The 24,500-nt window shown below is 44.7% G+C and overlaps 1 protein-coding gene across 3 annotated transcripts in view; it reads right to left on the bottom strand.

The window, feature by feature from the left end:
• The window catches only part of esama (endothelial cell adhesion molecule a), a 141,436-nt gene that overhangs the window by 12,017 nt on the left and 104,919 nt on the right, over positions 1 to 24,500 (bottom strand). For all 3 annotated transcript variants that reach the window (XM_060846676.1, XM_060846679.1, XM_060846677.1), the window contains exons 4-6: positions 23,748 to 23,906; positions 10,381 to 10,503; positions 2,633 to 2,771 (exon numbers count right to left, since the gene is read on the bottom strand). In XM_060846676.1, coding sequence (XP_060702659.1) covers positions 2,633 to 2,771; positions 10,381 to 10,503; positions 23,748 to 23,906 — 421 coding nt within the window. The remainder of the gene's footprint in view (positions 1 to 2,632; positions 2,772 to 10,380; positions 10,504 to 23,747; positions 23,907 to 24,500) is intronic.

Here is a 24,500-nt window from a genome sequence, read left to right as displayed (position 1 = left end):
AGTTACCCCTTAGATCTCTTTTATATCTTTCCCCTCTCACCCTAAACCTATACCCTCTAGTTCTGGACTCCACGACCCCAGGGAAAAGACTTTGCCTATTTATCCTATCCATGCCCCTCATAATTTTGTAAACCTCTATAAGGTCACCCGTCAACCTCCAACGCTCCAGGGAAAGCAGCCCCAACCTGTTCAGCCTCTCCCAAGCTTATTCCCCACACGAACCACTCTATGTAAAAAAAAAACTGCCCCTCATATCTTTGTAAAATCTTTCTCCTCTCACTCTAAAAAATGCCCTTCGTCTTGAAAGGAAAAGTCACCTAACATTCAACTTATCCACACCCCTCATGATCTTATAAACCTCTATAAGGTTACCCTGGCTTAAAGGTGGAGTGTCACTAATTTTTTCTTTCATCTTTTTATTTTTTATTTTTCTTATAAAACATACAAACATGAGTAGGCCATTTGGCCTGTTCTATCTTTCATTAAGATCCTGGCTGATCTGACTTTACCCTCACCTTCACATTCCTGCATACTCCCTCATAATCTTTCATCCCCTTGGTAATCAAAAATCCATCTAATTCTCCATTACAAATATTTTAAAACTCTGCAACCACAGGAATTCTAAAGTCTCATCACCCGAAGAGAGAAACTATTTGGTTTCATCTCGATCTTAAATGGGCACCTCCTTATTTGAAAACAATAAACTGAGTTGTAGATTCTCTCACAATAAGAAATATCCTTTCAACATCCACCTAGTCAAGACCCCCAAGATCTTATATGTTTCAATAAAATTACCTCTGACTCTTTGAAACTCCAAAGGATACAGGCCTAGCCTCCCCTCATAAAGCAATCCATTCAATCATAGAATCTCTATAGTGTGAAAACAGATCATTTGGACCAACAAGTCCACACCAACCCTCCAAAAAGTCACCCATCCAGACCTATTCCCCTACCCTATTACTCTACATTTACTTATATGTATAATGAACCTCTTCTGGACTGCTTCCAATGCATTAACATCCTTCTGTAGGTACGGAGATGTGGAAGCCATTTTCTTGGCCATGGCTTCCCTCCTGGTTAAGGAATCATTTTGCTGAAGGGCCCCTCACCCAGCAGAACAATAATATTTGGCATGTAGCTATGAGAGGCTGTCTCGCAGCCTCCTGCACATAACTTAGTTCCTCTCTCACTAGGAGGTAATGCTAAAGTGTAGCTTATCTATTCAAGGCGCCACAGTTTGCCTGCTCACTGTTTCCCCACTGTGATGTTTTGCTGGAGCATGTTAGTTGCTCAAACGTGCTTAGCCCTATCAATTAGTTCACAATGTACTGCCAGTTCGGTCCTCTAGTTAAGGATATTTGTCCTACATTTGTTATGGATCTCTGTAAACAGCATGATAGGTGATAACTTTCAATCTTGTCCACTTGTGGAATGTGCATCATCAATTAGGGCTGACCCTGAGAGCTGACCCCTGATTCGGTACCTCGACAGACCATCCTGACACCTTGTAATTAACATTCAGCCTGGGTCTCAGCCTGGGTCTTGTTTCTTATATAACTCTAACTTTCTGCTGTACTTCGGAGTTCTACCGAGCCACTGTTGGGCCCATGGGTCTCCCCATGATGCATCATGTAATAAACTAGTCAATTCTCAAGTTCTGATGAAGGGCTCCAGCCCGAAACATCGATTTTCCTGCTCCCCCAATGCTGCCTGACCTTTTGTGCTTTTCCAGCAATTCTCAACTCTGATCTCCAGCATCTGTAGACCTCATTGTCTCCCAATGCTCAACTTCTGCCTCTTGAGATTTTCTTCAACAGAAGCCCTGTACAATACATAGAACTCCAGATGCAGCTCACCAATGCCCTGTTAACTGAACCAAACCCTCCCTAATTCTCTCCTAACATTCTATTAGATTTCCTGATTACTTGCTGTAACAGCAGACTAACCCTCTGTGATTCATGCATTCTGACACCAAGATCTCTCTGCAAGATCTCACCGTTAAACCTTGCTTGACACAGCTCCAGAGACCCTACTGCAAGGTCACATCTCCTGGTGTTTGGGGGCTGGGGGTGGGAGCAGTGCTGCCTGCCTTCTGATTGAACAGCCAATGTTATCCCGAATTGTACAACAGCCCTGCAGGCAACCAATTGGAAAATAGCCTGTGACAAATGAGATCTTACTGCCTGCAGACTCAACATGCCATCAGACACCTCATGACCCGAAAATTCAGATCTTGTTTTGCGAAGAACGTGCTGTCAATCTTTTGTGAATGTTGTGATCTCACTGGGACATTAACAGCTACAAATCATTCAATGAGTTATGGGTGCCTGCTACCTCCCCGTAAAATGATCTGCTCAGCACGAATGAATAAATGAATGAGCAATTTGTGATCTCTGTGGGAGATGTACCTACTGGGTTACAGTGTATACAAATATGTAGAGATCCATAGAGAGAAACTGCAATTTTATCAATTAAAAGTATAATGTCTTAATATTTACTGTCTGCTGTCCTTTTAATGCCCTCCTTCAATTGCAAACTCCCATGAGGCTCTTGTACATTGTGCCAACAAATGGAGGAAGATTTGGGTGTTTACTGTCCCAGGCCCTGATGAGCTATTACCCACTATACTCACTTTATCTCATTAGCTGGTTCTTCCTCTTTTTCTGCTTCCCTCTTCTGATGCTTGCAGCAGCAAATCACAAGAGCAATAATCAGACATATTCCAAACAGCACTCCAAAAAAGGCTCCTGCAATGATCCCAGCATTACTCGCTGTGGAAGAAGAAAATATGGATTATTCCTATATGACAATACCCGATTGAAAAATAATACAGGAGAAACCAGTCAAGAGCAGAATGAAAATCTCAAAATGACTCACTCAGTTCAAATGAACAAAATGATTTTGAAGTCTTTGAGAGAAATGGTGGGGTTATTGTATGAATGTGCGAGGCAGAAGTGGGTATTGCAGATGCTGGCAATTAGAATCAAGATTAGAGTGGTGCTGGAAAAGCACAGCAGGTCAGGCAGCATCCGAGGAGCAGGAAAATTGACTTTCGGGCAAAAGCCCTTCATCAGGAATGAACCGGTGGGTCTCCCCTTGATGCATCGTGTAATAAACTACTCAATGCTCAAGGTCTGATGAAGGGCTCCAGCCCGAAACATCGATTTTCCTGCTCCTCGTATGCTGCCTGACCTGCTGTGCTTTTCCAGCACCACTTTAATCTTAACTCTTATTGTACGAATGCTTGGCTTTCTCACATTGGCCTTCATGCTGCCAGGGATTGTGTGTTATAGATCCCTACACAAACACCATTCAATGTGTGGTTGGGAGGGAGGTTAGGAGGATGGGGGAATGGGAGATTAAATGAAATGGAGTGTATATCACCTGGCTGCTCTTTGAGCAGTCTCTGCTCACTCACTCTTCCAGTAGGGATTTCCCAGACACAAGGTATAAGGGTGAGAAACAGTGGAGGCTGAGGTCGTGGATAGCACGTTTGGTGAATTGGTCACACCGCATATTAGAATTGCTGAGGGAGACAGTGAATGGGTGACTAAAGGGCAGGGAAAGAGTAGGAAGGCAGTGCAGCCGTCCCCTGCAGTTATCTCTCTCCAAAACAGGTATACCATTTTGGATACTGTTGGGGGAGATGGCTCAACAGGGGAGGGCAGCAGTTGCCAGGTTCATGGCACCGTGGTTGCCTCTGCTGTTCAGAAAGGCGGGAAAGATACTTGTAGGGCTGAAAGGAAGACTCCCAGATGGTATGATGCCTCCCAGGTGCCTCCCAGTGATGTCACCAATTGGCTGCAGAGCATTCTGAAAGGGGAGGGTGAACAGCCAGTGTTGTGGTGCATATAGGCACCAATGATATAAGTCAAAAATGAGATGAGGTCCTGAAAGCAGAACTCAGGGAGCTAGGAGAAAAGTTAAAGAGGAGGACCTCAAAGATAGTGATCTCGAGATTGCTACCAGTGCCACGTGGTAGAAATGAAAGAATAGGCAGAATGAACACATGGCTTGAGGGATGGCGTAGGAGGGAGGGTTTCAGATTTGTGGGACAATGGGACCAGGGGAAGGTGGGACTATTACAAGTTGGAAGGTCCACACCTGAACCAGACTAGAACTAATGTCCTTGGGGGATTTTTTGCTACTGCTGTTGGGGAGGGTTTTAACTAATGTGGCAGGGGCTGGCAACCAGAAGAGAAGACTAGAAGACCGTAATTTGGAAACTAGAGACTGTAAAGAACAGGATCATGAAGTTAGCATTACCAAGGAGAAGAGTAGGCAGAGAGCAGATGAATGCAGAAAAACTGGTGGTCTGAAGTGCATATGCTTTGATGCGAGGAGTATAGTGAGTAAGGCAGATGAATTTAGGGCTTGGATTGGTGCCTGGGAGTATGACATTTTTGCGATCAGAGACTTGGTTGAATGAAGGGCATGATTGGCAACTAAATGTTCCAGGATATAGATGCTTCAGACAAGGTAGGGAGGGAAGTACAAGGGGGGCGGGGGGGGTTAACAGTTGCATTGCTGTTAGGGATGATATCACAGCTGCACTAAAGGAGGACACTATGGAGAGCTTGAGCAGTTAAGTGTTATGGGTAGAGCTGAGAAATGAGAAGTGTGCAGTTACATTGTTGGAACTGTATGACAGACCTCCCAACAGTGAGTATGAGGTAGAAGAGCAAATATGTGGGTGGCACAGTGGCACAGTGGTTAGCACTGTTGCCTCACAGCGTCAGAGATCCAGGTTCAATTCCTGCCTCAGGCGACTGACTGTGTGGAGTTTGCACGTTCTCCCCGTGTCTGCGTGGGTTTCCTCCCACAGTCCAAAGATGTGCGGGTCAGGTGAATTGGCTATGCTAAATTACCCGTAGTGTTAGCTAAGGGGTAAGTGTAGGGGTATGGGTGGGTTGCGCTTCGGCGGGTCAGTGTGGACTTGTTGGGCCGAAGGGCCTGTTTCAACACTGTAAGTAATCTAATCTAATGTAAACATCTTATAGAAAGATGTCGAGGCAGCAGGGTGGTGGTGATGGGAGATTATAAATTTCCCAACATTGACTGAGATACACTTAGTGTCACAGGTCTGGATGGAGCAGAATTTGTAAGGAGCATCCAGGAAAGTTTTCTAGACCAGTATGTCAATCGTCCAACTAGGGAAGGGGCCATATTGGACCTGGTGTTGGAGAATGAACCAGGCCAAGTTGTAGAAGTTGCAGTGGGGGATTTCTTCAGGAATAATGACCATAATTCTGTAAGTTTTAGAATACTTGTAGACAAAGATGAGAGTGGTCCTAAGGGAAGAGTACTAAACTGGGCCATGGCCAATTATAACAAATTTCAACAAAAGCTGGGAAATGTGGTTTGAGAGCAGCTTTTTGAAGGAAAGTCCACATTTGATATGTGGGAGGCTTTCAAAGATAGGTTGAAGACAGTGCAGGATAGGCATGTCCCTTTGAAAGCAAGGGATAGAAAAGGCAAGATTCTATGGCAGGGGAAATTGTGCAACTAGCCAAGAGAAAAATGGAAAACGTACATGAGGTCCTGGCAGTTAAGAACAGAACAGGCCCTGGAGGAATAACAGGAAAGTAGGTCCAGTCTTAAGTGAAGAATCAAGCGGGCTAAAAGAGGTCATGAAATAACTTTAGTGAGCAGAATTAAGTAGAATCCCAAAGCCTGTTATTCATATATAAGAAGCAAGAGGGTAACTAGAAAATTGGTTGGTCCACTAAAGAAGGAAGGTTGTGTGTGTCGAACCTAAGAAACTGGTGAGATTCTCAATGATTACTTTACATTGGTGTTCACTGAGGAGAGTGACATGATGAATGTTGAGATTAGAGATAGAAGTTTGCTTACTCTGGATCATGTCGACATAAGGATGGAGGATGTTTTGGAAAGGCTAAAGGATATTATGGTGGACAAATCCCCAGGACCTGATGGGATCAATCCCATGTTGCTGAGGGAGGCGAGAGAGGAAATAGCTGGGGCCCTGACAGATATCTTTGTAGCATCCTTAAACATAGATGAAGTGCCGGAGGACTGAAGAGTTGCTAATGTTGTCTCCCTGTATAAGAAGGGTAGTAGGGATATTCCAGGTAACTACAGACCAGTGAGCCTGACGTCAGTGGTGGGAAAGTTGCTGGAGAAGGAACTGAGAGATAAAATCTATTTATATTTGGAAGAGAATGGGCTTATCAATGATAGGCAACATGGTTTTGTGTTACCAACTTAACAGAGTTCTTTGAGGAAGTGATCGAGTTGATAGACGAAGGAAGGGCTGTAGATGTCATATACATGGACTTTAGTCAGACATTTGATAAGGCTCCCCATGGTGAACTTATGGAGAAAGTGAAGTCACATCATGTGCAGGGTGTTCTAGCTAGGTGGATAAAGAACTGGTTGAGCAACAGGAGACAGAGAGTAGTAGTTGAAGGGAGTTTCTCAAAATGGAGAAAAGTGACCAGTGATGTTCCACAGGGATCAGTGCTGGGGCCACTGTTGTTTGTGATATACATAAATGATCTGAAAGTGGGCATTGATCATCTGATCATTGAGTTTGCAGATGACATGTAGATTGGTGGAGTAGCAGAAAGCATAGGGGACTGTCAAAGAAACAGGAAAACATAGATAGACTGGAGAGTTGAGCAGAGAGGTGGCAGATGGAGTTCAATACAGGCAAATGTGAAGATAGAGGTCTAATTCTAGAGCAAACTATACTGTAAACTGAAGAGCCTTGGGAAAAGTTAATGAGCAGAGAGATCTGGGAGTTCAGGTCCATTGTATCCTGAAGGTGGCTGCACAGGTCGATGGAGTGGTCAAGAAGGCATATGGCTTTCTTGCCTTCATTGCACAGAGTATCGGATATAAGAGCTGGCATGTCATGCTAAAATTGTACAAGACTTTAGTTCGACTGCATCTAGAATACTGTGTACAGTTCTGGTTGCCACATTACCAAAAGGATGTGGATGCTTTGGAGAGAGTGCAGAGAAGGTTAACGAGGATGTTGCCTGGTATGGAAGGTGCTAGCTATGAAGAGAGTTTGCGTAGGTTAGGATTGTTTTCATTAGAAAAAAGGAGATTGATTGTGGCGGGGTGGGGGGGGGGGCGGGGAGGAATCTGAATGAGGTCTACAAGTCATGAAGGGTATAGACAGGGCGGATAGAGATAAGCATGTTTCCAGGGTGAGGGATTCAATAACGAGAGGTCATGTGTTCAAGTTGAGAGGAGAAAAGTATAAGGAAAATATACACGGCAGGTACTTTACACGGAGGGTAATAGGTGCATGGAACACATTGCCAGCAGAGGTAGTAGAGGCAGGCACGGTAGATTCATTTAAGCTGTGTCTGGACAGATGTGTGGGGAGCAGAGGGATGTAGATCCTTAGGAATTGGGCAATAGAGTTAGACAGTGTATTTGGATCGGCGCAGGCTTGGAGGGCTGAAGGGCCTGTTCCTTGGCAGTAAACTTTCTTTGATCTTTGTCTGAGGCAGTGCTCTCCAACACACCTCCAGTAAAACAGGAAAGTTTCCCAATGGTGATGGACAGTGCATTTTAAACTATTTACCACTATAGAGGGATCATTCTTTGCCCCATTGGCATTTAGTAGGCTGGCACCCCCATTACCTGTTGGTTGGGTGTGTGGTGGGGGCACTGTTTGCTTGGGCAAAGGCAGCATTTCCAGCAGCCGTCTGGGTGGCAATGGGATCCGGAGGCTCCTCAGCCTGAAGAAGGGGTCTGGAGGCAAAATTGCTCATCTCCATAGCTGCAGTTCACCCATCAGGATGGCCTTCCCTGTTACCCTCAGAATTGTAATTTAAAGCCTGCCTTCTGGACCTGCCTCAGCAGTGCCCACCTCTCACCCAGTGGGAGCTGGCAACACTCTGATTTCCATCTCCAGGATTGGAAGAGCTCTCAAATTAGCAGGCTGTCTCCCTGCCAGCCAATGCAGACTGGAGATACCAACACCCTCCCCCCCCCACCACCATCACCACCATCATCTTGAAGGGATTCTGGTTTGTGGTCAGTAATTTGCAGATTTTTAGGTGGTTCAAATCACCCATAGATCCCTGGTTCTGACACTGGTTTTATTTAGGGAATGTGAGAAGAAGAGGGCAGTAGACAGCTTTTTCAGGGGCAGTTATTACGTATTATTAAGTACCAAACGTAAGTATAATACAAGAAATAAGACAAATATAACAAACAGTGAAATTGACATTGTCATTATACAGAGGACAGTGATTAAATACACTATTAAATCAAATACAGGTTAAACACTATTATAACTAAACAACAGATTTTTTTATCACAGAAACTTTTAAAAGGCTTCCCTGTATGGTAACCACCCACCTCCCCCTCCCTGCGAGCTTTTTGGGCTCACCACTGAGTTTTGAAGTACTGTCGGCCATTCCTGAGGATTTCGGATGGTATAAGCCTTCAGCCTGGGTTGAGTCCGATGACGCGATAGGTCAGGTTTGGATTTTATCAGGTGAGTACTTCGGTTTTCTTACTTTCAGATAGGTCTTGTCGGCCGGGTTTTACCTCAGTATGTGTCTGAGGCCTTGTGGTGTCAGTCAGGTCAGTGGGTTTCGAAGGTTATCAGTTGCCACTGGTTCCCCTTGTACAGAACAGGTGTGTGTTGGTAGGTTTCGGGATTACTGTTGGGATCCCTCCTCTGGAGGGAGTTGTGCAGCTAGTTCTTGGAGAGAATCAACGCTGGGATCCCTTGTCTTGAGATCATGATTTGGAGACGCAGGTGTTGGACCGAGGTGTATTAAGTTAAAACTCACACAACACCAGGTTATCGTCCAACAGGTTTAATTGGAAGCACTGTCTTCCAAATAAACCTGTTGGACTATAACCTGGTGTTGTGTGATTTTTAACTTCATCTGGAGATGGTTGTTGGTATCACTCTTGGGGTGATAGCTATCTGGGATCCTTCTCCTAGGGTTAGCTGCAGGGATAGCTCTCTTCAGGTGAGATCAGGGACTGCAATTATACTAATCACAGGTTTCTGATCTTTGCGCCAAATCTACACTTACCACTGTGTTGCTGGTGTTTTCTTTTGAGGTCACTTGGCTTCCTGATTGTTAAGAGTAGGTGTGAATGTATTCTGATTAAGTGGAATGTCCACTTGTGTGTGAATACTTATCGAAGTTGATCTGCCGAGTTCAGTCTGGGTTGGGTGGGAGTTTAGGCCTGACTGATTGTTCTTTTATAGTTGATGTGAGAGTTGGATTTTCAGGATGAACAATGATTCTAAGCAGCTTTCTCTGTGTCTGTGTAATTTTCCCAGAACATAGCCCAGCTGCCATTTTTTTTTCACTTTCATATGTTATTTGAAAAGCCCGGGAATTTGGGCTAGTGTTTCAAAACACAGGGATGTTTACTCAATCCTACAATCTGAACAACAGCGTGGCAAGGTTCACAGACAAATTCTTTCCTTTCACTCATGTGATGGGTAACAATCAAGTATTATAGTCCCAAACCACAGGGCTACTCTCTCATTAGTGAGAGAGACTAATAGTGGTAGTTTAACCTAAGCATCACTATGCCACAGGCACGGAAAGAGGTTGAGAAGGAGAATCCTTCATAGTAACCGCAACTGGTGTGGGATTTGAACTTATGTTGCTGGCATCACTCTGTATTGCAAACCAGACACCCAGCTATTTGAGCTAACTGGCCCCAATAGCTACCAATCTACACCAACTCACACCAACTAGTTTGACTTGGCAAGACAACCTGTGATGATGGGAAATTACACCCCTTATCAAGAACTGATTTAGACGTTGTCAGCTTATAAAGGTAACACGTTCCATTTTAAAGTGTATGTTCCAATAGATTGTACATTAAAGGATTCTCCTGAATAATGCTGACCCACTTCCTGTTTTAGCGTGGCTACGGTGCATGCTCAGACTTCATTTGGAACAAATTTCCACTTTGCTCATCACTTCCCTCTCAAACGCTCGCTGCTTCCCTCTTGTAGACCCACATTCACGCTCCATTCCCTTCTTATGAGCAGGGGGTGGTGTTAGAGAGAGAGAGGGAAACACAGTCTGGAGAAGAAGGCAATGAGCAGAAAGAGATATGCTGGAAAGCGGAGGGAAACAGTGAGCAGGAGGCAGGGAGCAGTGAATGGGAGGAAAGTAGAAAGAGTAAGTTAGTGTGTTAGTCAGGTATTAAGCAGTAATAAGAGGATCTTAGGGCCCTCCCAAAAGCATGTCTGAAACAGCCCGTAGGTTTTTAAGGTAAAAATTATCAGTCAGGAATGTATCCCACACCTAGAATTACACATTTTCTTAGTTTTCTCACTTAAGCTATTTTCCATTCGTCCATTATTTTGTTAGATTACAGTCGGTGAACTAAAGAAATGAGAACTATACTTACGGGTTACCACAGCCAACTGTATTGAACAAGATGCGTTCCCTACTTCATTCTCAGACTTGCAAGTGTATAATCCCGACATTGTTTCATTGAGGTTGGTCAATATCAAGTTTCCCTGTTTGACAGCTACAAAACAAATACATCAGTCAGAAACTCAAGAAGCACCATAGGCTCCATCACATTCAAACCTATATTTCATTGGATTAGAATCAGAGTGGAGGAAATTTCTACCTATTCATTGCCACTAGAGTTGCTTAAGATAATGGATGAGAGATGATCCTTCTTCACATTTATCTGCTTTCTAATCAGTGTTTAACTCAAGGGTTTCCTGGTGCATAGTGAACTACTTTGATTAGCAGAATAATTTTTTCTCGATCATTAACCAAGTTTAGTTCCTGCTGTGTAACAGGCTCAGACGCCTGGAGCAACTTTACATTAATTAATTACATTAATGTGTATCAGCAAACGTAAACAGCACAGTGCAGACAGAGTTTGAACACTTGGATTCTACATCAGACCTAACTATAACGTAGACGTGAATGCATGAAGAAGGTAGATAGGTGCTTACCGAGTGCAATTATAAGATTAGAGCCTGGTATATCTTCAATTTACCAAGTACTGCCATGTTTAGCATTTAATATGGTAAATAGTGTTACTTTGAACTCTCAATCTGAAGACAGATCTTGGCTTTGCCTTCCTATCAATCACTCCATCTCAAACCCCAACACAAAGGGTAGAATCTTGTCAGGGTCTGAACAACATAGCAAGAAGTGTGGCAGAATCAAAGGAAAAACAGAGGGATGCCCATTAAACATCAGGAGCAACTTGTACCATCTTGTATGCTTTTCACAAGTGGCATGGCGAACTTCTCACTCAGCAACAGAGAGTCGTTAAGTAAAGGCACTTTCTAAATGCTCATTGGTGGCCCAGCTCACCTCATTAGCATTCAGCTTTCTCTTTTACTGAACTTGTCGTACAAGCTGCTAGTCAAGAAATCTCAACATGGAAATCAGAGCAGGTATACCTCATGGATTCAGCTTGCTTCAAAAGGCGTCCACGTTGAAAGAAGTAGCAGAGAAAGAATGGGTGTGAGGTACCGGTAAAGGTATTACAAGTAAATGTAACTACAAGACATGAGGGAGGAAGCTGGCCAGAACTGACTGGAAGGGGACACTAGCAGGGAAGGTGGTGGAGCAGTAAAGGCAGGAGTTTCTTGGGACAATTCGGGGAGCACAGCAGAAATTCATCCCAAGGAAGAAGCAAGATACTAAGAGGAGGATGAGGCAACCATGGTTGACTAGGGAAGTCAGGGAAAGCATTAAGGCAATAGAAAAGACAGACAATGTGGTGAAGATTAGTGGGAAGCCTTTAAAAACCAGCAAAGAGCAACTAAAATAGCAATAAGGATGGAGAAGATTAAGTATGAGGATAAGCTAGCTAGCAATATAAAAGAAGATTGCAAGAGGTTTTTCTTAGAGATCTAAAAAGTTAAGTCTGGTGACTGGAACCATTGCTAGGTAAATGACGTCCATCTGGCAATAGGTCCAATCACTAGATTAAAAAAGAGGTAACAGTGGACAGTAGAGCACTGAAAGATCAGACTGGAAAAGTAGCAATGTGGAACAAAGAAATGGTGGAGGAACTGAATAGGTACTTTGTTTCAGTCTTCATGGTGTAAGACACCAGTAGCATACCAGAACTTCAAGAGAGTCAGAGGGAAGATGTGAGCGTCGTGGCCATCATTAAGGAGACGGTTTGGGGGAAGCTGAAAAAATATGAAGGGGGATAAATCACCCAGCTTGGATGGACTGTACCCCAGAGTTCTGAAGGAGATAGCTGAGGTGATTGTAGAGGCTTTTGTGGTGATTTTTCAGGAATTACCTAAGTTAGGGAGAGTTACAGAGGACTGGAAAATGTTTAGGAAGGGAGGGAGGCAGAACAAAGCTTCAAATTCCACCATGGGTAAGAATGGGGATGGGGACGGAGGTCTGCACTGCTGGCATCAATCTGATCCACATCAGCTGTCCAGCCGAGCAGTCAAATATGTTGAAGCAACATACTCTTTGACATGCTGTCTGTAGTCTTAACCCTGTGCTACCGCACCACAAGACTGCCACACCTCCAAACTAGGAGGGAATCTCTTGGCATTTTTCTTTCATGGGATGTGGATATCACTGACTTGGCCTGTATTTACTGTCTTGAGGGCAGTTAAGAGTCCATCACATTACTGTGAGTCTGGAGTGATATGTGGGACAGCAGATTTCCATCCCTAAAGGGCATTAGTGAATCATATTGGTTTTCAGGAAAAAAGCAATTTTATATCAACAACATTAGGTTAACTAATAACTCCAGATTTTGTTTTACTGAATTCAAACTTCATCATCTGCTGTGGTGGGAGTCGAACACATTCCCCCATAGCATTTACCTGGGTGTTTTCTTATTCATTCACAGGTTAAGGGTTAACCCAGTATTTATTGCCCAGAGGACAGTTAAGAGGTAACCACATGGCTGTGGGTCTGGAGTCACACGTAGGCCAGACTGGGTAAGGATGACAGTTGCCTCCCCTGAAGGGCATTCGTGAACAAGATGAATTTTCCCTGACAAGCAGGAATGGATTCTCAGCCATCGTTAGACTCTTAATTCAAGACTTGTATTGAATTCAAATTACACCATCTTCCATGGCAGGATTCGAACCTGGGTCTTTGGATTAACAGTCCAGTGATAACATCACTAGGCCACCACTTTCCCAGGTGACTGGAATTTACTGGAGTACTAGTCCAATGGAATTACCACAATGCCACCACCTCCCCTCAAGGGGAACTGGTGACTGCTTTTGGGAATTCCTTTTGGAGGTTTTCCTGTAGGAACTTTGTGAAATTATAGAATCATTACACGACAGAGTAAGACCCTTCAGCCCATCATAGCTGTCCCTGACTTTCTGCAAGAGCGATTAACCTAATGCCACTCAGTATACTTTTTCCATAGCCCCAGAATTTGTTTTCTCTTGAAATGCAATTCTCTTGGAAGACCATGACTGAAGCTGCATCTACCACACTCTCAGGCAGTGAATGCAGGAACCACTCGCTGACAATTATACTTGAAGAGCACGAGAGATGATCTCTTGACAACAATTACCATAACGTCTGGGAGCTGGGGAAAAAGTCAGCAATCATGACTAGCTAAGCATTGAGTGACTAGCAATGATGATCACCAACAATTTGGCCTGGACCATCCATGTTGGTGCGACAGCCAAGAAGGCACAAGAACGCCTCTTCTTCCTCAAGAGGCTAAGAAAATTTGGTAACTCCATAAGGACTGTCACCAACTTATACAGATGCACCTCAGAAAGCCTTCTATCTGAATGCATCATGACTTGGTATGACAGCTACTCTACCCAGGACCATGAGAAACTATTCACACAGCCCAGTCCATCATGCAAGCCAACCTTCCATCTATTGACTCCATCTGCACTTCTCACTGCCTCAGAAAAGCAGCCAACATAATCAAAGATCCCTACAATACTAGTTATAATCTCTTCCAGCCACTTCCATCAGATAGAAGTTACAAAAGCTTAAATACATGTACCAACAGATTCAAGAACAGCTTCTTCCCCACTGTTATTAGACTTCTGAATGGTCCTCTTAAATTTCAAAACTATCGTCGATTTTGCATTTTGTGTACCTCCTTTGTAGCTGTAACTTTGCATTTCTCATTCTGTTCAATCAGCCTAAGATATTTTTATGTTAGATCTGCCTGTACTGCACGCAAAACAAAAATTTTCACAGTACTTATGTACATGCAACAATAACAAATTAAATCAAATCATTTCATTCAGCTTGCTGAGTACTGACCTTGTTGAAACTTACATTTGTTCTTTAAAGTTAGGTACAGAGAGGCTGTTTTTCCTTCAAAAGTAAACATAGCGTCAGAGTAAGGGACAAACTATTTGGAACTGAGAGAAGGAAGATGTCCTCACCCTGGGAATAGTGAATCGTTGGAATTCTTCACTCCAGAGGACTCTGGAAGCTCAATCATTAAATCTGATCGAGGCAGTGATCAACAGATTTCTAGAAACTAATTACATCAAGGCAATTGGGAATAGTGTGGAAAAATGGCTTTGAGGTAGATGGTTAGCCGTGAACTAGAATCAGGTGAGAGGGGCTGAATGGCCTATCCTGCTCCTACTTTTCCATGTGGGACAAATATTATTGCAGCCAGTTGTGGAAATATGATAAACAAGGAATGCAAATTGCCAGACCTCCACCCAGGAACGCCAGTTTGGATCTGAGACTACATTCAGAATGGACAAGTGGTTAAATGGGCACTACATTACTAGCTCTACCTCATCCAAACAGGTAACGATACAGAACAGACAAGTAGCAGATGCCACACGGAAACATCCTCCTACATTGTGGAAGCATCATCTACCCACTGAGCCAGAGATGTTACATTCGTCCACGAGTCTAGATGACAATCTGGTGATATGCAAATGTGAGGATTGCCAATGCTGGAGATTAGAGTCAAGAGTGTGGCGCTGAAAAAGCACAGCAGGTCAGGCAGCATCTGAGGAACAGGAAAATTGACGTTTCAGGCAAAAGCCCTTCATCAGGAAGGGCCTGATTCCTGATCAAGGGCTTTTGCCCGAAACATCGATTTTCCTGCTCCTTGGATGCTGCCTGACCTGCCGTGCTTTTCCAGCACCACACTCTTGACGACAATTTGGTGAGCTAAGTCATTTACTAATTCTTTGTCACCCCTGCAAAATCTGGGAGACCATCCAGAAGACCCAAAGCTCTATAAAGGAAATTAGGGGCCCTCTAATCGAATCTAATTGTATTAGTTGGCCCTAAAAAATGAAGCAAGGAAAACCTAAGAGTAGAAAACAAGAGAAAGACTACAGCAACCCAAAGCTATAGTTAGCTTGATCTTCATAACATTGCAGTTGAAGTTAAGAGATTCATTGGGCTGAGGATATATAGTGTAAGGATTCATTTTAACTATGTAATATGCTAATCAGGTACAGCATAGGGAGTGATGAAAAATCACATGAGCTTCCTCTTGTGTTTACAAGCAAATGGTAAAATGTAGGCTACAGTAAGACGTCATAGAGTCATAGAGATGTACAGCATGGAAACAGACCCTTGGGTCCAACACGTCCATGCCAACAAGATCTCCCAACCTAATCTAGTCCCACTTGCCAACACCTGGCCCATATCCCTCCAAACCCTGCCTATTCATATACCCATCCAGATGTCTTTTAAATGTTGCAATTGTACCAGCCTCCACCACTTCCTTTGGCAGCTCATTCCATATACGCACTATTCTCTGCATGAAAATGTTGCCCCTTTTATGTCTTTTATCACTTTTATGTCTTTCCCCTCTCACTCAAAACCTAGCCCTCTAGTTCTGGACTCCCCCACCCCTGGTAAAAGGCCTCATCTATTTACTCCATCCGTGCCCCTCATGATTTTATAAACCTCCGTAAGGTCACCCCTCAGCCTCCGAAACTCCAGGGAAAACAGCCCCAGCCTATTCAACCTCTCCCTATAGCTCAAATCCTCCAACCCTGGCAACATTCTTGTAAATCTTTTCTGAAGTTTCACAACATTCTTCCAATAAGAGGTAGACCAGAATTGCACGCAATATTCCACAAGTGACCTGTACTTAATTATTATTTTCATTACCTTACCACAGCAGGGTAGCATGGTGCTACAATGGTTAGCACTGCTGCTTGACAATGACAGGGAGCCAGGTTCAGTTCCAGCCCTGGGCATCTGTATGGAGTTTGTACGTTCTCCCTGTGTCTGTGTGGCTTTCCTCCCACAGTCCAAAGATGTGCAGGTTTGGTAGATTGGTCATCCTAAATGCAGGATTAAAGGGATACGATGGGAGGCTAGGTGTGATGGGAAGCTCTTCCGAGTGCTGGTGTGGACTCGATGGGCCGAATGGCCTCCTTCCACACTGTAGGGATCCTATGACACTAGATTGTGCAAATATTCTGTATTAGTCAAAGAGTACCACATCAATTAGCTTCTTTACTTGTTCATTATAAATTGTTGCTCCATTTGTAATTTGGTACTCTTGTATCTGTCTGATGAGTGCAAGGTGAAAAGCTTTGACAGGATATATCATTGTTTACAATGATATTCAAGTTCAAGGCATCAAGTCCATATCTCCACTAAATAGGCCAGTCTCTAAACAATTCTGCCCATATAAAGTTTAAACCTCCTAGAGGACAAAAATGCACAGGAACACATTACCCAGGGTCCCAATGATTCCTTTAAGTAGCATTGCAGAGATGTTTCCTTCTGGCAATGGAACGTATTAAGTTGTGTAAACTTGTGAGGATGTCAGCTGCAGCACTGAGTTAGAGACAAAAATAAAACTGCAGATGCTGGAATCCAAAGTAGATAAGCAGGAGGCTGGAAGAACACAGCAAACCAGGCACCGGGGAAGTTGATGTTTCGGCTATAACCCTTCTTCAGGAATGAAGCTGGGAGCTGAAAATAAAGAGGTGGCAGAGGAAAGGGTTAGAGATGGGGACTGGGGCAGAATGGTGAGGCAGTAAAAGTTGAATAGAGGTGGTAGCAATGACCTGGTTGGTTGATGGGAGGAATATTTCTGGTTGGAAGCCGGAGGGAAAGGTTGGAGAAATGGAAGGGAGGAAGCGGGCCTGGAAAGGGAGTCCAGGGATGGATAGGAAGGTTATTTGAAATTGGAGTACTCAGTATTGAGTCCTCCAGGCTGTAGACTGCCCAGGAGGAAGATGAGGGGTTGTTCCTCCAATTTGCAGTCTGTGGCAATGGAGGTGGCTGAGGATGGACAAATCAGAGAGGCAGTGGGAAGGGGAATTGAAATGGGGATTGACCTCGAGGTCAGGCTAGCCCTTATGGGCCTGGCTGAGATGCTCGAAGAAACATACCCTTAGTTTACATTTGGTCTTCCATCAGAAGCACCGGATACAGAAAACTAGGTTGGAGGAGAGGCAGGTGAACCTCTGTCTCACCTGGAAGGACTGTTTGGGCCCTGTGAGATGAGAGGGTGGGGGGGTGGGGGGGGGGAGGGGTTGGTAGTGTGCTGGCAGATTTTGAATCTTTTGTGGTTACAGGGGAAGGTAGCTACAAGTTAGGAGCACTGACAATAAATGGAAGTTTCCCATTGACTGACATTGTGGCCTGGCTGCAGGCTTGTGTCAGCTGTAAAGTGTGCATGTGCTAACCTCATTGGATAATAGCCCCAAAAAAATTACTGATATAATCTCTACCTTCCTGAAGCTTGGGTTGAAATCCAGCATGGAAAGATGGAATGAAAATCTTCCTGTCTCCACTAGTAATGAAGCATCAATTTAAAAGAGTTGGCATCAACCCCGAATGTATTAGAAAAATCCAGTGATAGTTTAACTTGACTCAGTCTCATTCACAAATGGTTTGGAGAATGGAGAGTCTGTACTGTTGCGATAGGGGGAGCTCTAAGGTTATAGATAAAGCACATCATCGACAGGGAGGGAACTCTGGATTGTGACATACCCTGACCTGAGTACTTAAGGCTGCCAGATGTGGATAAATTTCCATTTGTTAATTTTAGCATATATAGCTGGGCATGAGAATAAAGCAAATTTCTTCTGTTGACATTGGGAAGTAAAGGAAAATGTACACATAACTGGCCAAATCAACATATTTGATTTCCTGGCATGCAGAAATGGGATGAATATGGACTCCCTTGTTCAAAAAAAAGAACTGCCTTCATGTTCACAGATTTTAGTGGAGCTGATGTTTTGTATCGCTATGGAATTCCAAAAGAACAAGCACAACGAAACCCTCCAGTACAGCAGTAAAGTGCAGTTGAACCATTATTGTTGAATAAAATCCTTTCATGAAGATGTTGTACCTACCATATTAGGAAGCATTGGCATCATAAATAGCATTATCAGGAAATTTTAATTTTTAGAGCTGGGTCAAATAAATGACAAAATTGGAAATCCTTGAGAAAGCAATTTTTCAATATTGATTAGTTTATAAAAGTTAAAGTGTTCCATCACAAGGCAGTGGGGTTGGTTGGTTGGTGCGGGGAACCCATAGATGTTCTCTGAAAAGATCTGCAAGTTGGCATCCTGTCTCCCCAATGTAGAGGAGAGCACATTGGGTGCAACAGATGCAGTAAATGACATGTGAGGAAGTCCAGATAAATTTCTGATGGATGTGGAAGGACCCTTTGGGGTCTTGGACGAAGGTAAGGGGGGAGGTGAGGCGCAGGTTTTGCACTTATTGCGGTGGCAGGGGAAGGTGCGGGGAAGGGAGGGTGGGTTGGTGGAGAGCATGGATCACAGAGGGAATGGTCGCTCCAAAACGCAGATCGTGGTGGAGAGGGAAATATTTCTCTGGTGGTGGGGTCTGTTTGTAGGTGGCTGAAATGGTGGAGGATGATGTGATGTATCTGGAGATTGGTGAGGTGGAAGGTGAGGGCCAGGGGTTTCTGTCCTTGTTGCGATTGGAGGGGTGGGGTTCAAGGGCAGAGGTGCGGGAAGTGGAGGAGATGTACTGGAGTGCATCGTCAACCACATGGGAGAGGAAATTGTGGTCACTTCCTCTCACTTTAACTCCCCTTCCCACGCTGCCAAGGACATGTAGGACCTAGGCCTCCTCCATCACCAAACGTTAACCACCCGATGCCTGGAAGAAGAGCGCCTCATATTCCAGCTTAGGAGCCTCCAACCACAGGGGATCAATGTAGGTTTCACCAGTTTCCCCATTTCCCCTCCCCCCACTTTATTCCAGTCCCAAACTTCCAACTCAGCAACGCCCTCTTGAACGGTCCTACCTGTCCATCTTCATTCCCACTTATCTGCTTCACCCTTCTCTCCGACCTATTACTTTCACCTCTACTTTCACCTACCTGTTGCTTTCCCAGCTACTTTCTACCCAGCCCCAGCCCCCTCCCATTTATCTCTCAGCCTCCTTGGCCCAAAAGCCGTATTCCTGATGAAGGGCACATGCCAATATAAGGTGAGAGTGACTTCCCTTGACATCAAGACAGCATTTGACCATATGTGGCATCAAAAGCTCTGGCAAGACTGAAGTCAACGGGAATTAGAGAGAGAACTCTCCTCTAAGAGTAACATCAAGCACAAAGAAAGGTAGTTGTCTTGTTTTACACCAATCATCTCAGTCTCAGGGCATCTTGGCAGAAATTCCTGACAGTATTGTCCTAAGCACAGCTATCTTCAGGTGCTTCCTCAATGATTTTCCCTCCATCATGAGGTCAGGAGTCAGGATATTTTCTGATGATTGTGCAAAGTTAAGCCCCTCTTGTGACTTAGACTTAGACTTACAGTGTGGAAACAGGCCCTTCGGCCCAACAAGTCCACACCGACCCGCCGAAGCGAAACCCACCCATACCCCTACATTACCCCTTACCTAACACTACGGGCAATTTAGCATGGCCAATTCACCTGACCCGCACATCTTTGGACTGTGGGAGGAAACCGGAGCACCCGGAGGAAACCCACGCAGACACGGGGAGAACGTGCAAACTCCACACAGTCAGTCGCCTGAGTCGGGAATTGAACCCGGGTCTTCAGGCGCTGTGAGGCAGCAGTGCTAACCACTGTGCCACCGTGCCGCCCACTTCTCAGACACTGAAGCAGCTCATGTCCAAATGCAGCAAGACCTGCATTCAGACCTGGACTGAAAAGTGGCAACCGTAGTATTCACACTGTACAAATACCGGGCAATGGCTAACTTCAGAATAAGAGAACATAAGGACTCACCTTGATTTTTAATTAATGGTATTACCATCGCTGAATCCCTCACCATCAACATCCTTGGGATGGGGTTGGTATAGAGTGAGGTAGGCAGAGGAGGGATTCATCATTCAACAGGAGCTGAACTGACATCATTATGAACACTGCGGCTACATTAGCAGGCCAGAGATTGTGAACTTTTAAGTGTGTAACTTAGTTCCTGCCTCTGCAAAACCTGCAAGTCAAATGTGTGATGGAAAGATCTCAACCTGCCTGGATGGTGAGCAATCAATTAGCTCATCAACATCCAGGACAAAGCAACGTGCTTGACCTCATCCACATTGTTAAGGTTTCACACTCTTCACCATTGACCAACAGTGGCAGCAGTGTGTACTATGCACAAGCAACTCATTCTATCGCTTCTTCCTAATGCACAACCTCTATGCCTCAAAGGATAAAAGGCAGCAGACTGGTGGGAACCTCACCAACAGCAAGCTCCCCACTAAAGCACATACCACCTTGACTTTGAACAATGTAGCTGTTCCTTTGCTCTCACTGCATCACAACCCCACAACTTCCCGTGAACATCATCAGCAAAACCAATACTCTGATTGTAGAAAAACCAAGAATTAGACGTATTATGATACACCTTCTGGCAGAGCTGCTACAAGAGCTCAGTTGTAAAGCTAGCACTTGTTATCTGTCCCAAACTTCCCTTGAACTGAGTGGCCCATTTCAGATTCAACCACATCACAGTATGTATGCAGTCACATGTAGGTCTGACCAGATAAGGATGGCAGATTTCCTTCCCAATGGTCATCAGTGACTCAATTGACTTTTGCCAACAATCAGTGATAGTTATAGAGTCAAAGAGACATACAGCACGGAAGCAGACCCTTCAGTCCATCTCACCCATGCTAACCAGATACTTCACACTAATCTCGCCCCATTTGCCATTACTTGACCCATATCCTTCTAAACTCTTCCTCTTCATATATTCATCCAAATATAAATCATGTTATCACGCAGTCACTGAGACTGGCTTTGTACAATGCTAGTAACTGACTTTAAATTCAACCAGATATAATGATAACATTTGAACACACGTCACCATAGTGTCAGCCTGGACCACTGGACTACTAGACGAGAGCGTGGTGCTGGAAAAGTACAGCAGGTCAGGCAGCATCCAAGGAGCAGAAGAATCGATGTTTCGGGCAAAAGCCCTTCATCAGGAAATAGGCTTGTGAGCCGAGGGGGTGGAGAATAAATGGGATGGGGTGAGGCTGGGGAAGGTAACTGAGAATGCAATAGGTGGATGGAGGTAGGGGTAAAGGTGATAGGTCAAAGAGGAGGGCGGAATGGATAGGTGGGAAGGAAAATGGACAGGTAGGACAAGGTCATGAGGATGATGCTGAGTTATAAGGTTGAAACAGGGGCAAGGTGGGGAGAGGGGAAATAAGGAAACCAGTGAAGTCCACATTGGTGTCATGTGGTTGGAGGGTACCAAGTTGGAAGATGAGGTGTCTTTCCTCCTGGCATTGTGTGGTTAGGGAGAGGCAATGGAGGAAACGCAGGACCTGCATTTCCTTGGCAGAGTGGGAGCAGGAGTTGAAGTGTGCGGCCACGAACAGTGGGGTTGGTTGGTGCAGGAACCCAGAGATGTTCTCTGAAGCATTCTGCAAGTAGGTGTCCTGTCTTCCCAATGTAGAGGAGATTGTATCAGGAGCAACAGTAAATGACGTGTGGAAGTGCAGATGAAACTTTGATGGACGTGGAAGGCTCCTTCGGGGCCTTGGTCGGAGGTGAGGGGGGAGGTGTGGGCACAGGTTTTGTAATTCCTGTGGTGGCAGGGGAAGGTGCTTTGAGAGAAGGGTGGATTGGTGTAGGGCATGGACCTGACAAGGGAGTCGCGGAGGGAATGATCTTTACGGAAAGTGGTTAGGGGTGGGGAGGGAAATATATCTCTGGTGGTGGGGTCCCTGTGTAGGTGGCGGAATGACGGAGAATGATGCGATGTATATGGAGATTGGTGGGGTGGGAGGTGAGGACCAGGGTGGTGCTTGGTGGTAAGGTGTTTGGAGGGTTGGGGTTCGAGAACATAAGTGTGAGGTTAGAGAGGTGGGTTTCAGTGGGGTGGGAAGGGGTAGTATACATCAATTGCAAAACCTGCGCCTACACGTGCCCCCTCACCTCCATCCAAGGCCCTAAAGGAGCCTTCCACATCCATGAAAGTTTCATCTGCACTTCCACACATGTCAACTACTGTATTCATTGCTCCTGATGCAGTCTTCTCTACATTGGGGAGACAGGATGCCTATTTACAGAGCACTTCAGAGAACATCTCCGGGATACCCGCACCAACCAACCCCACCACCCCGTATCCGAACACTTCAACATTCCCTCCCACTCAACCAAGGACATGGAGGTCTTGGGCCTCCTCCATTGCCACGCCCTAATCACCCAATGCCTGGAGAAAGAACCACCTCATCTTCTGCCTTGGGACCCTCCAACAGCACAGCATCAATGTGGTCTCACCTTATCCCAGTTCCAACCTTCCAACTCGGCACCACCCTCATAACCTGTCCATGTTCCTTCCCATCTATCGGCCACCCTCCTCTCTGACCTCTCATCTTTACCCCCACCTCCATCTACCTATCACACTTTCAGCTACCTTCCTCCCAGCCCCACCCCCCTCCTATTTATCTCTTCACCCCATCAGCTCACAAGCCTCATTCCTGATGAAGGGCTCTTGCCTGAAATGTCGATTCTCTTGCTCCTCGGATGTTGCCTGACCTGCTGTACTTTTCCCACACCACACTCTCGACTCTGATCTCCAGCATCTGCAGTCATCACTTTCTTCTCTGGACTACTCGGCTGGTGACCTTTACTATTACACCACCATCTCCCTCAATGATGGCAGACCTGCACCAGGTGAGGTTCATGATAATGGCTTGTCAACACATTCTCAAAAAATATTGGCCAAGCCATTGATACCCACACTCAATGAAAGAATTAAAATTAATGGCCTCCTTCCATACTGTTTTATCATTCAATAGCATGTCTTGTTTTGGAGGTCATAATTAAAGCAAGATTTGTACGCAAATAGGGGATAGCGAGGACTGCAGACGCTGGAAAGTCAAGAGCCGATAAAGTGTCGTACCAGAAAAAGCACACCACATCAAGCAGCACCTGAGGAACAAGAGAGTCGACATTTGGGGCATAACCCTTCATCAGTCCTAATGAAAGGTTATGCCCAAAATGTCGACTCTCTTGTTCCTTAGATGTTGCCTTACCTGCTGTACTTTTTTCCAGTGCCACACTTTCTGTGCAAATGGAACTGCTGATATAGAATTTTGCACAATAATTCACTACAATGGCAACTCAGAATCTAAGCATTATAGCACTCTTTCCCAGCACCCAAGTTACACCCACACCCTCTCAAAAAGATCTGCATTTATATCGTGCCTTACCTGACCTCAGGATGTCCCAATGCACCCCAATATCAAATGAAGTGCTCCGAAAGTGTATTCAAACTCATATGAAACATTTAGTGTGGGAACCTTCCAGCTTTTGCAGATAGTTAGTTCCCCATCAAACATAAAGCAAAAACATTTCAGTCTCTTGTACTCACAATAGCCACGGCGTAAAATAAGCTTTGTCCTGGAAGTCGTCCATGTCCAGGAGTAATTGGGTGCAGGTTCACCTTTTTCTGAGTGACATCTTAGGGTCACATTGCTGCCAACATATTGGCTTCCAGCAGCAATTGTGCACTTTGGAGGGGAAGGTGGAACTGAGTAAGACATGTGAAGAGAAAACAGATGTACATGAAGTGATTGTTGGTACAATGATAAAATAGAAACAACACAACAATACTTTAAACAACACATTTGTTTGCAAGCTGACTAACAATTTATAAAATATTGCAATTGCTGTAATGCTCATGGACTTACTACATGTGTTGTTTCATGTATACAGTTAAATTTGCATTATCTGGTATGCACAGAGAAAGAATTATGACAGTAAATCAAAAATGCTGATTAGCAATTTGAATCATAACCATAAGGAGAATTAAACAATCCCACATTACACAAGGGAAGATGATGGCCTAGTGGTATTATCACTGGACTCCCCAGAGAACCAGCAGGGGACTCTGAATCCCACCATAATGGAATTTGAAATCAATAATTTTCAAAAATGTATGGAAATATCATCTCATGGTGACCATGAATCGATTGTCAGAAAAATCCATCTGCTTCACTAATGTCCTCTAGGGAAGGAAACGGCCATCCTTACCTGACCCGACCTACACATGACTCCAGGCCCACAGCAATGTGGTTGATTCTCAATTCTGGACAATTAGGGATGGGCAACCAAGCTTGAAACT

The sequence above is a fragment of the Hemiscyllium ocellatum genome, chromosome 29 (genome assembly GCF_020745735.1).
Source record: "Hemiscyllium ocellatum isolate sHemOce1 chromosome 29, sHemOce1.pat.X.cur, whole genome shotgun sequence".
NCBI lineage: Eukaryota > Metazoa > Chordata > Chondrichthyes > Orectolobiformes > Hemiscylliidae > Hemiscyllium > Hemiscyllium ocellatum.
Note: the sequence above shows the minus strand (reverse complement) of the source record. Positions and strands in the feature narration are given on the sequence as shown.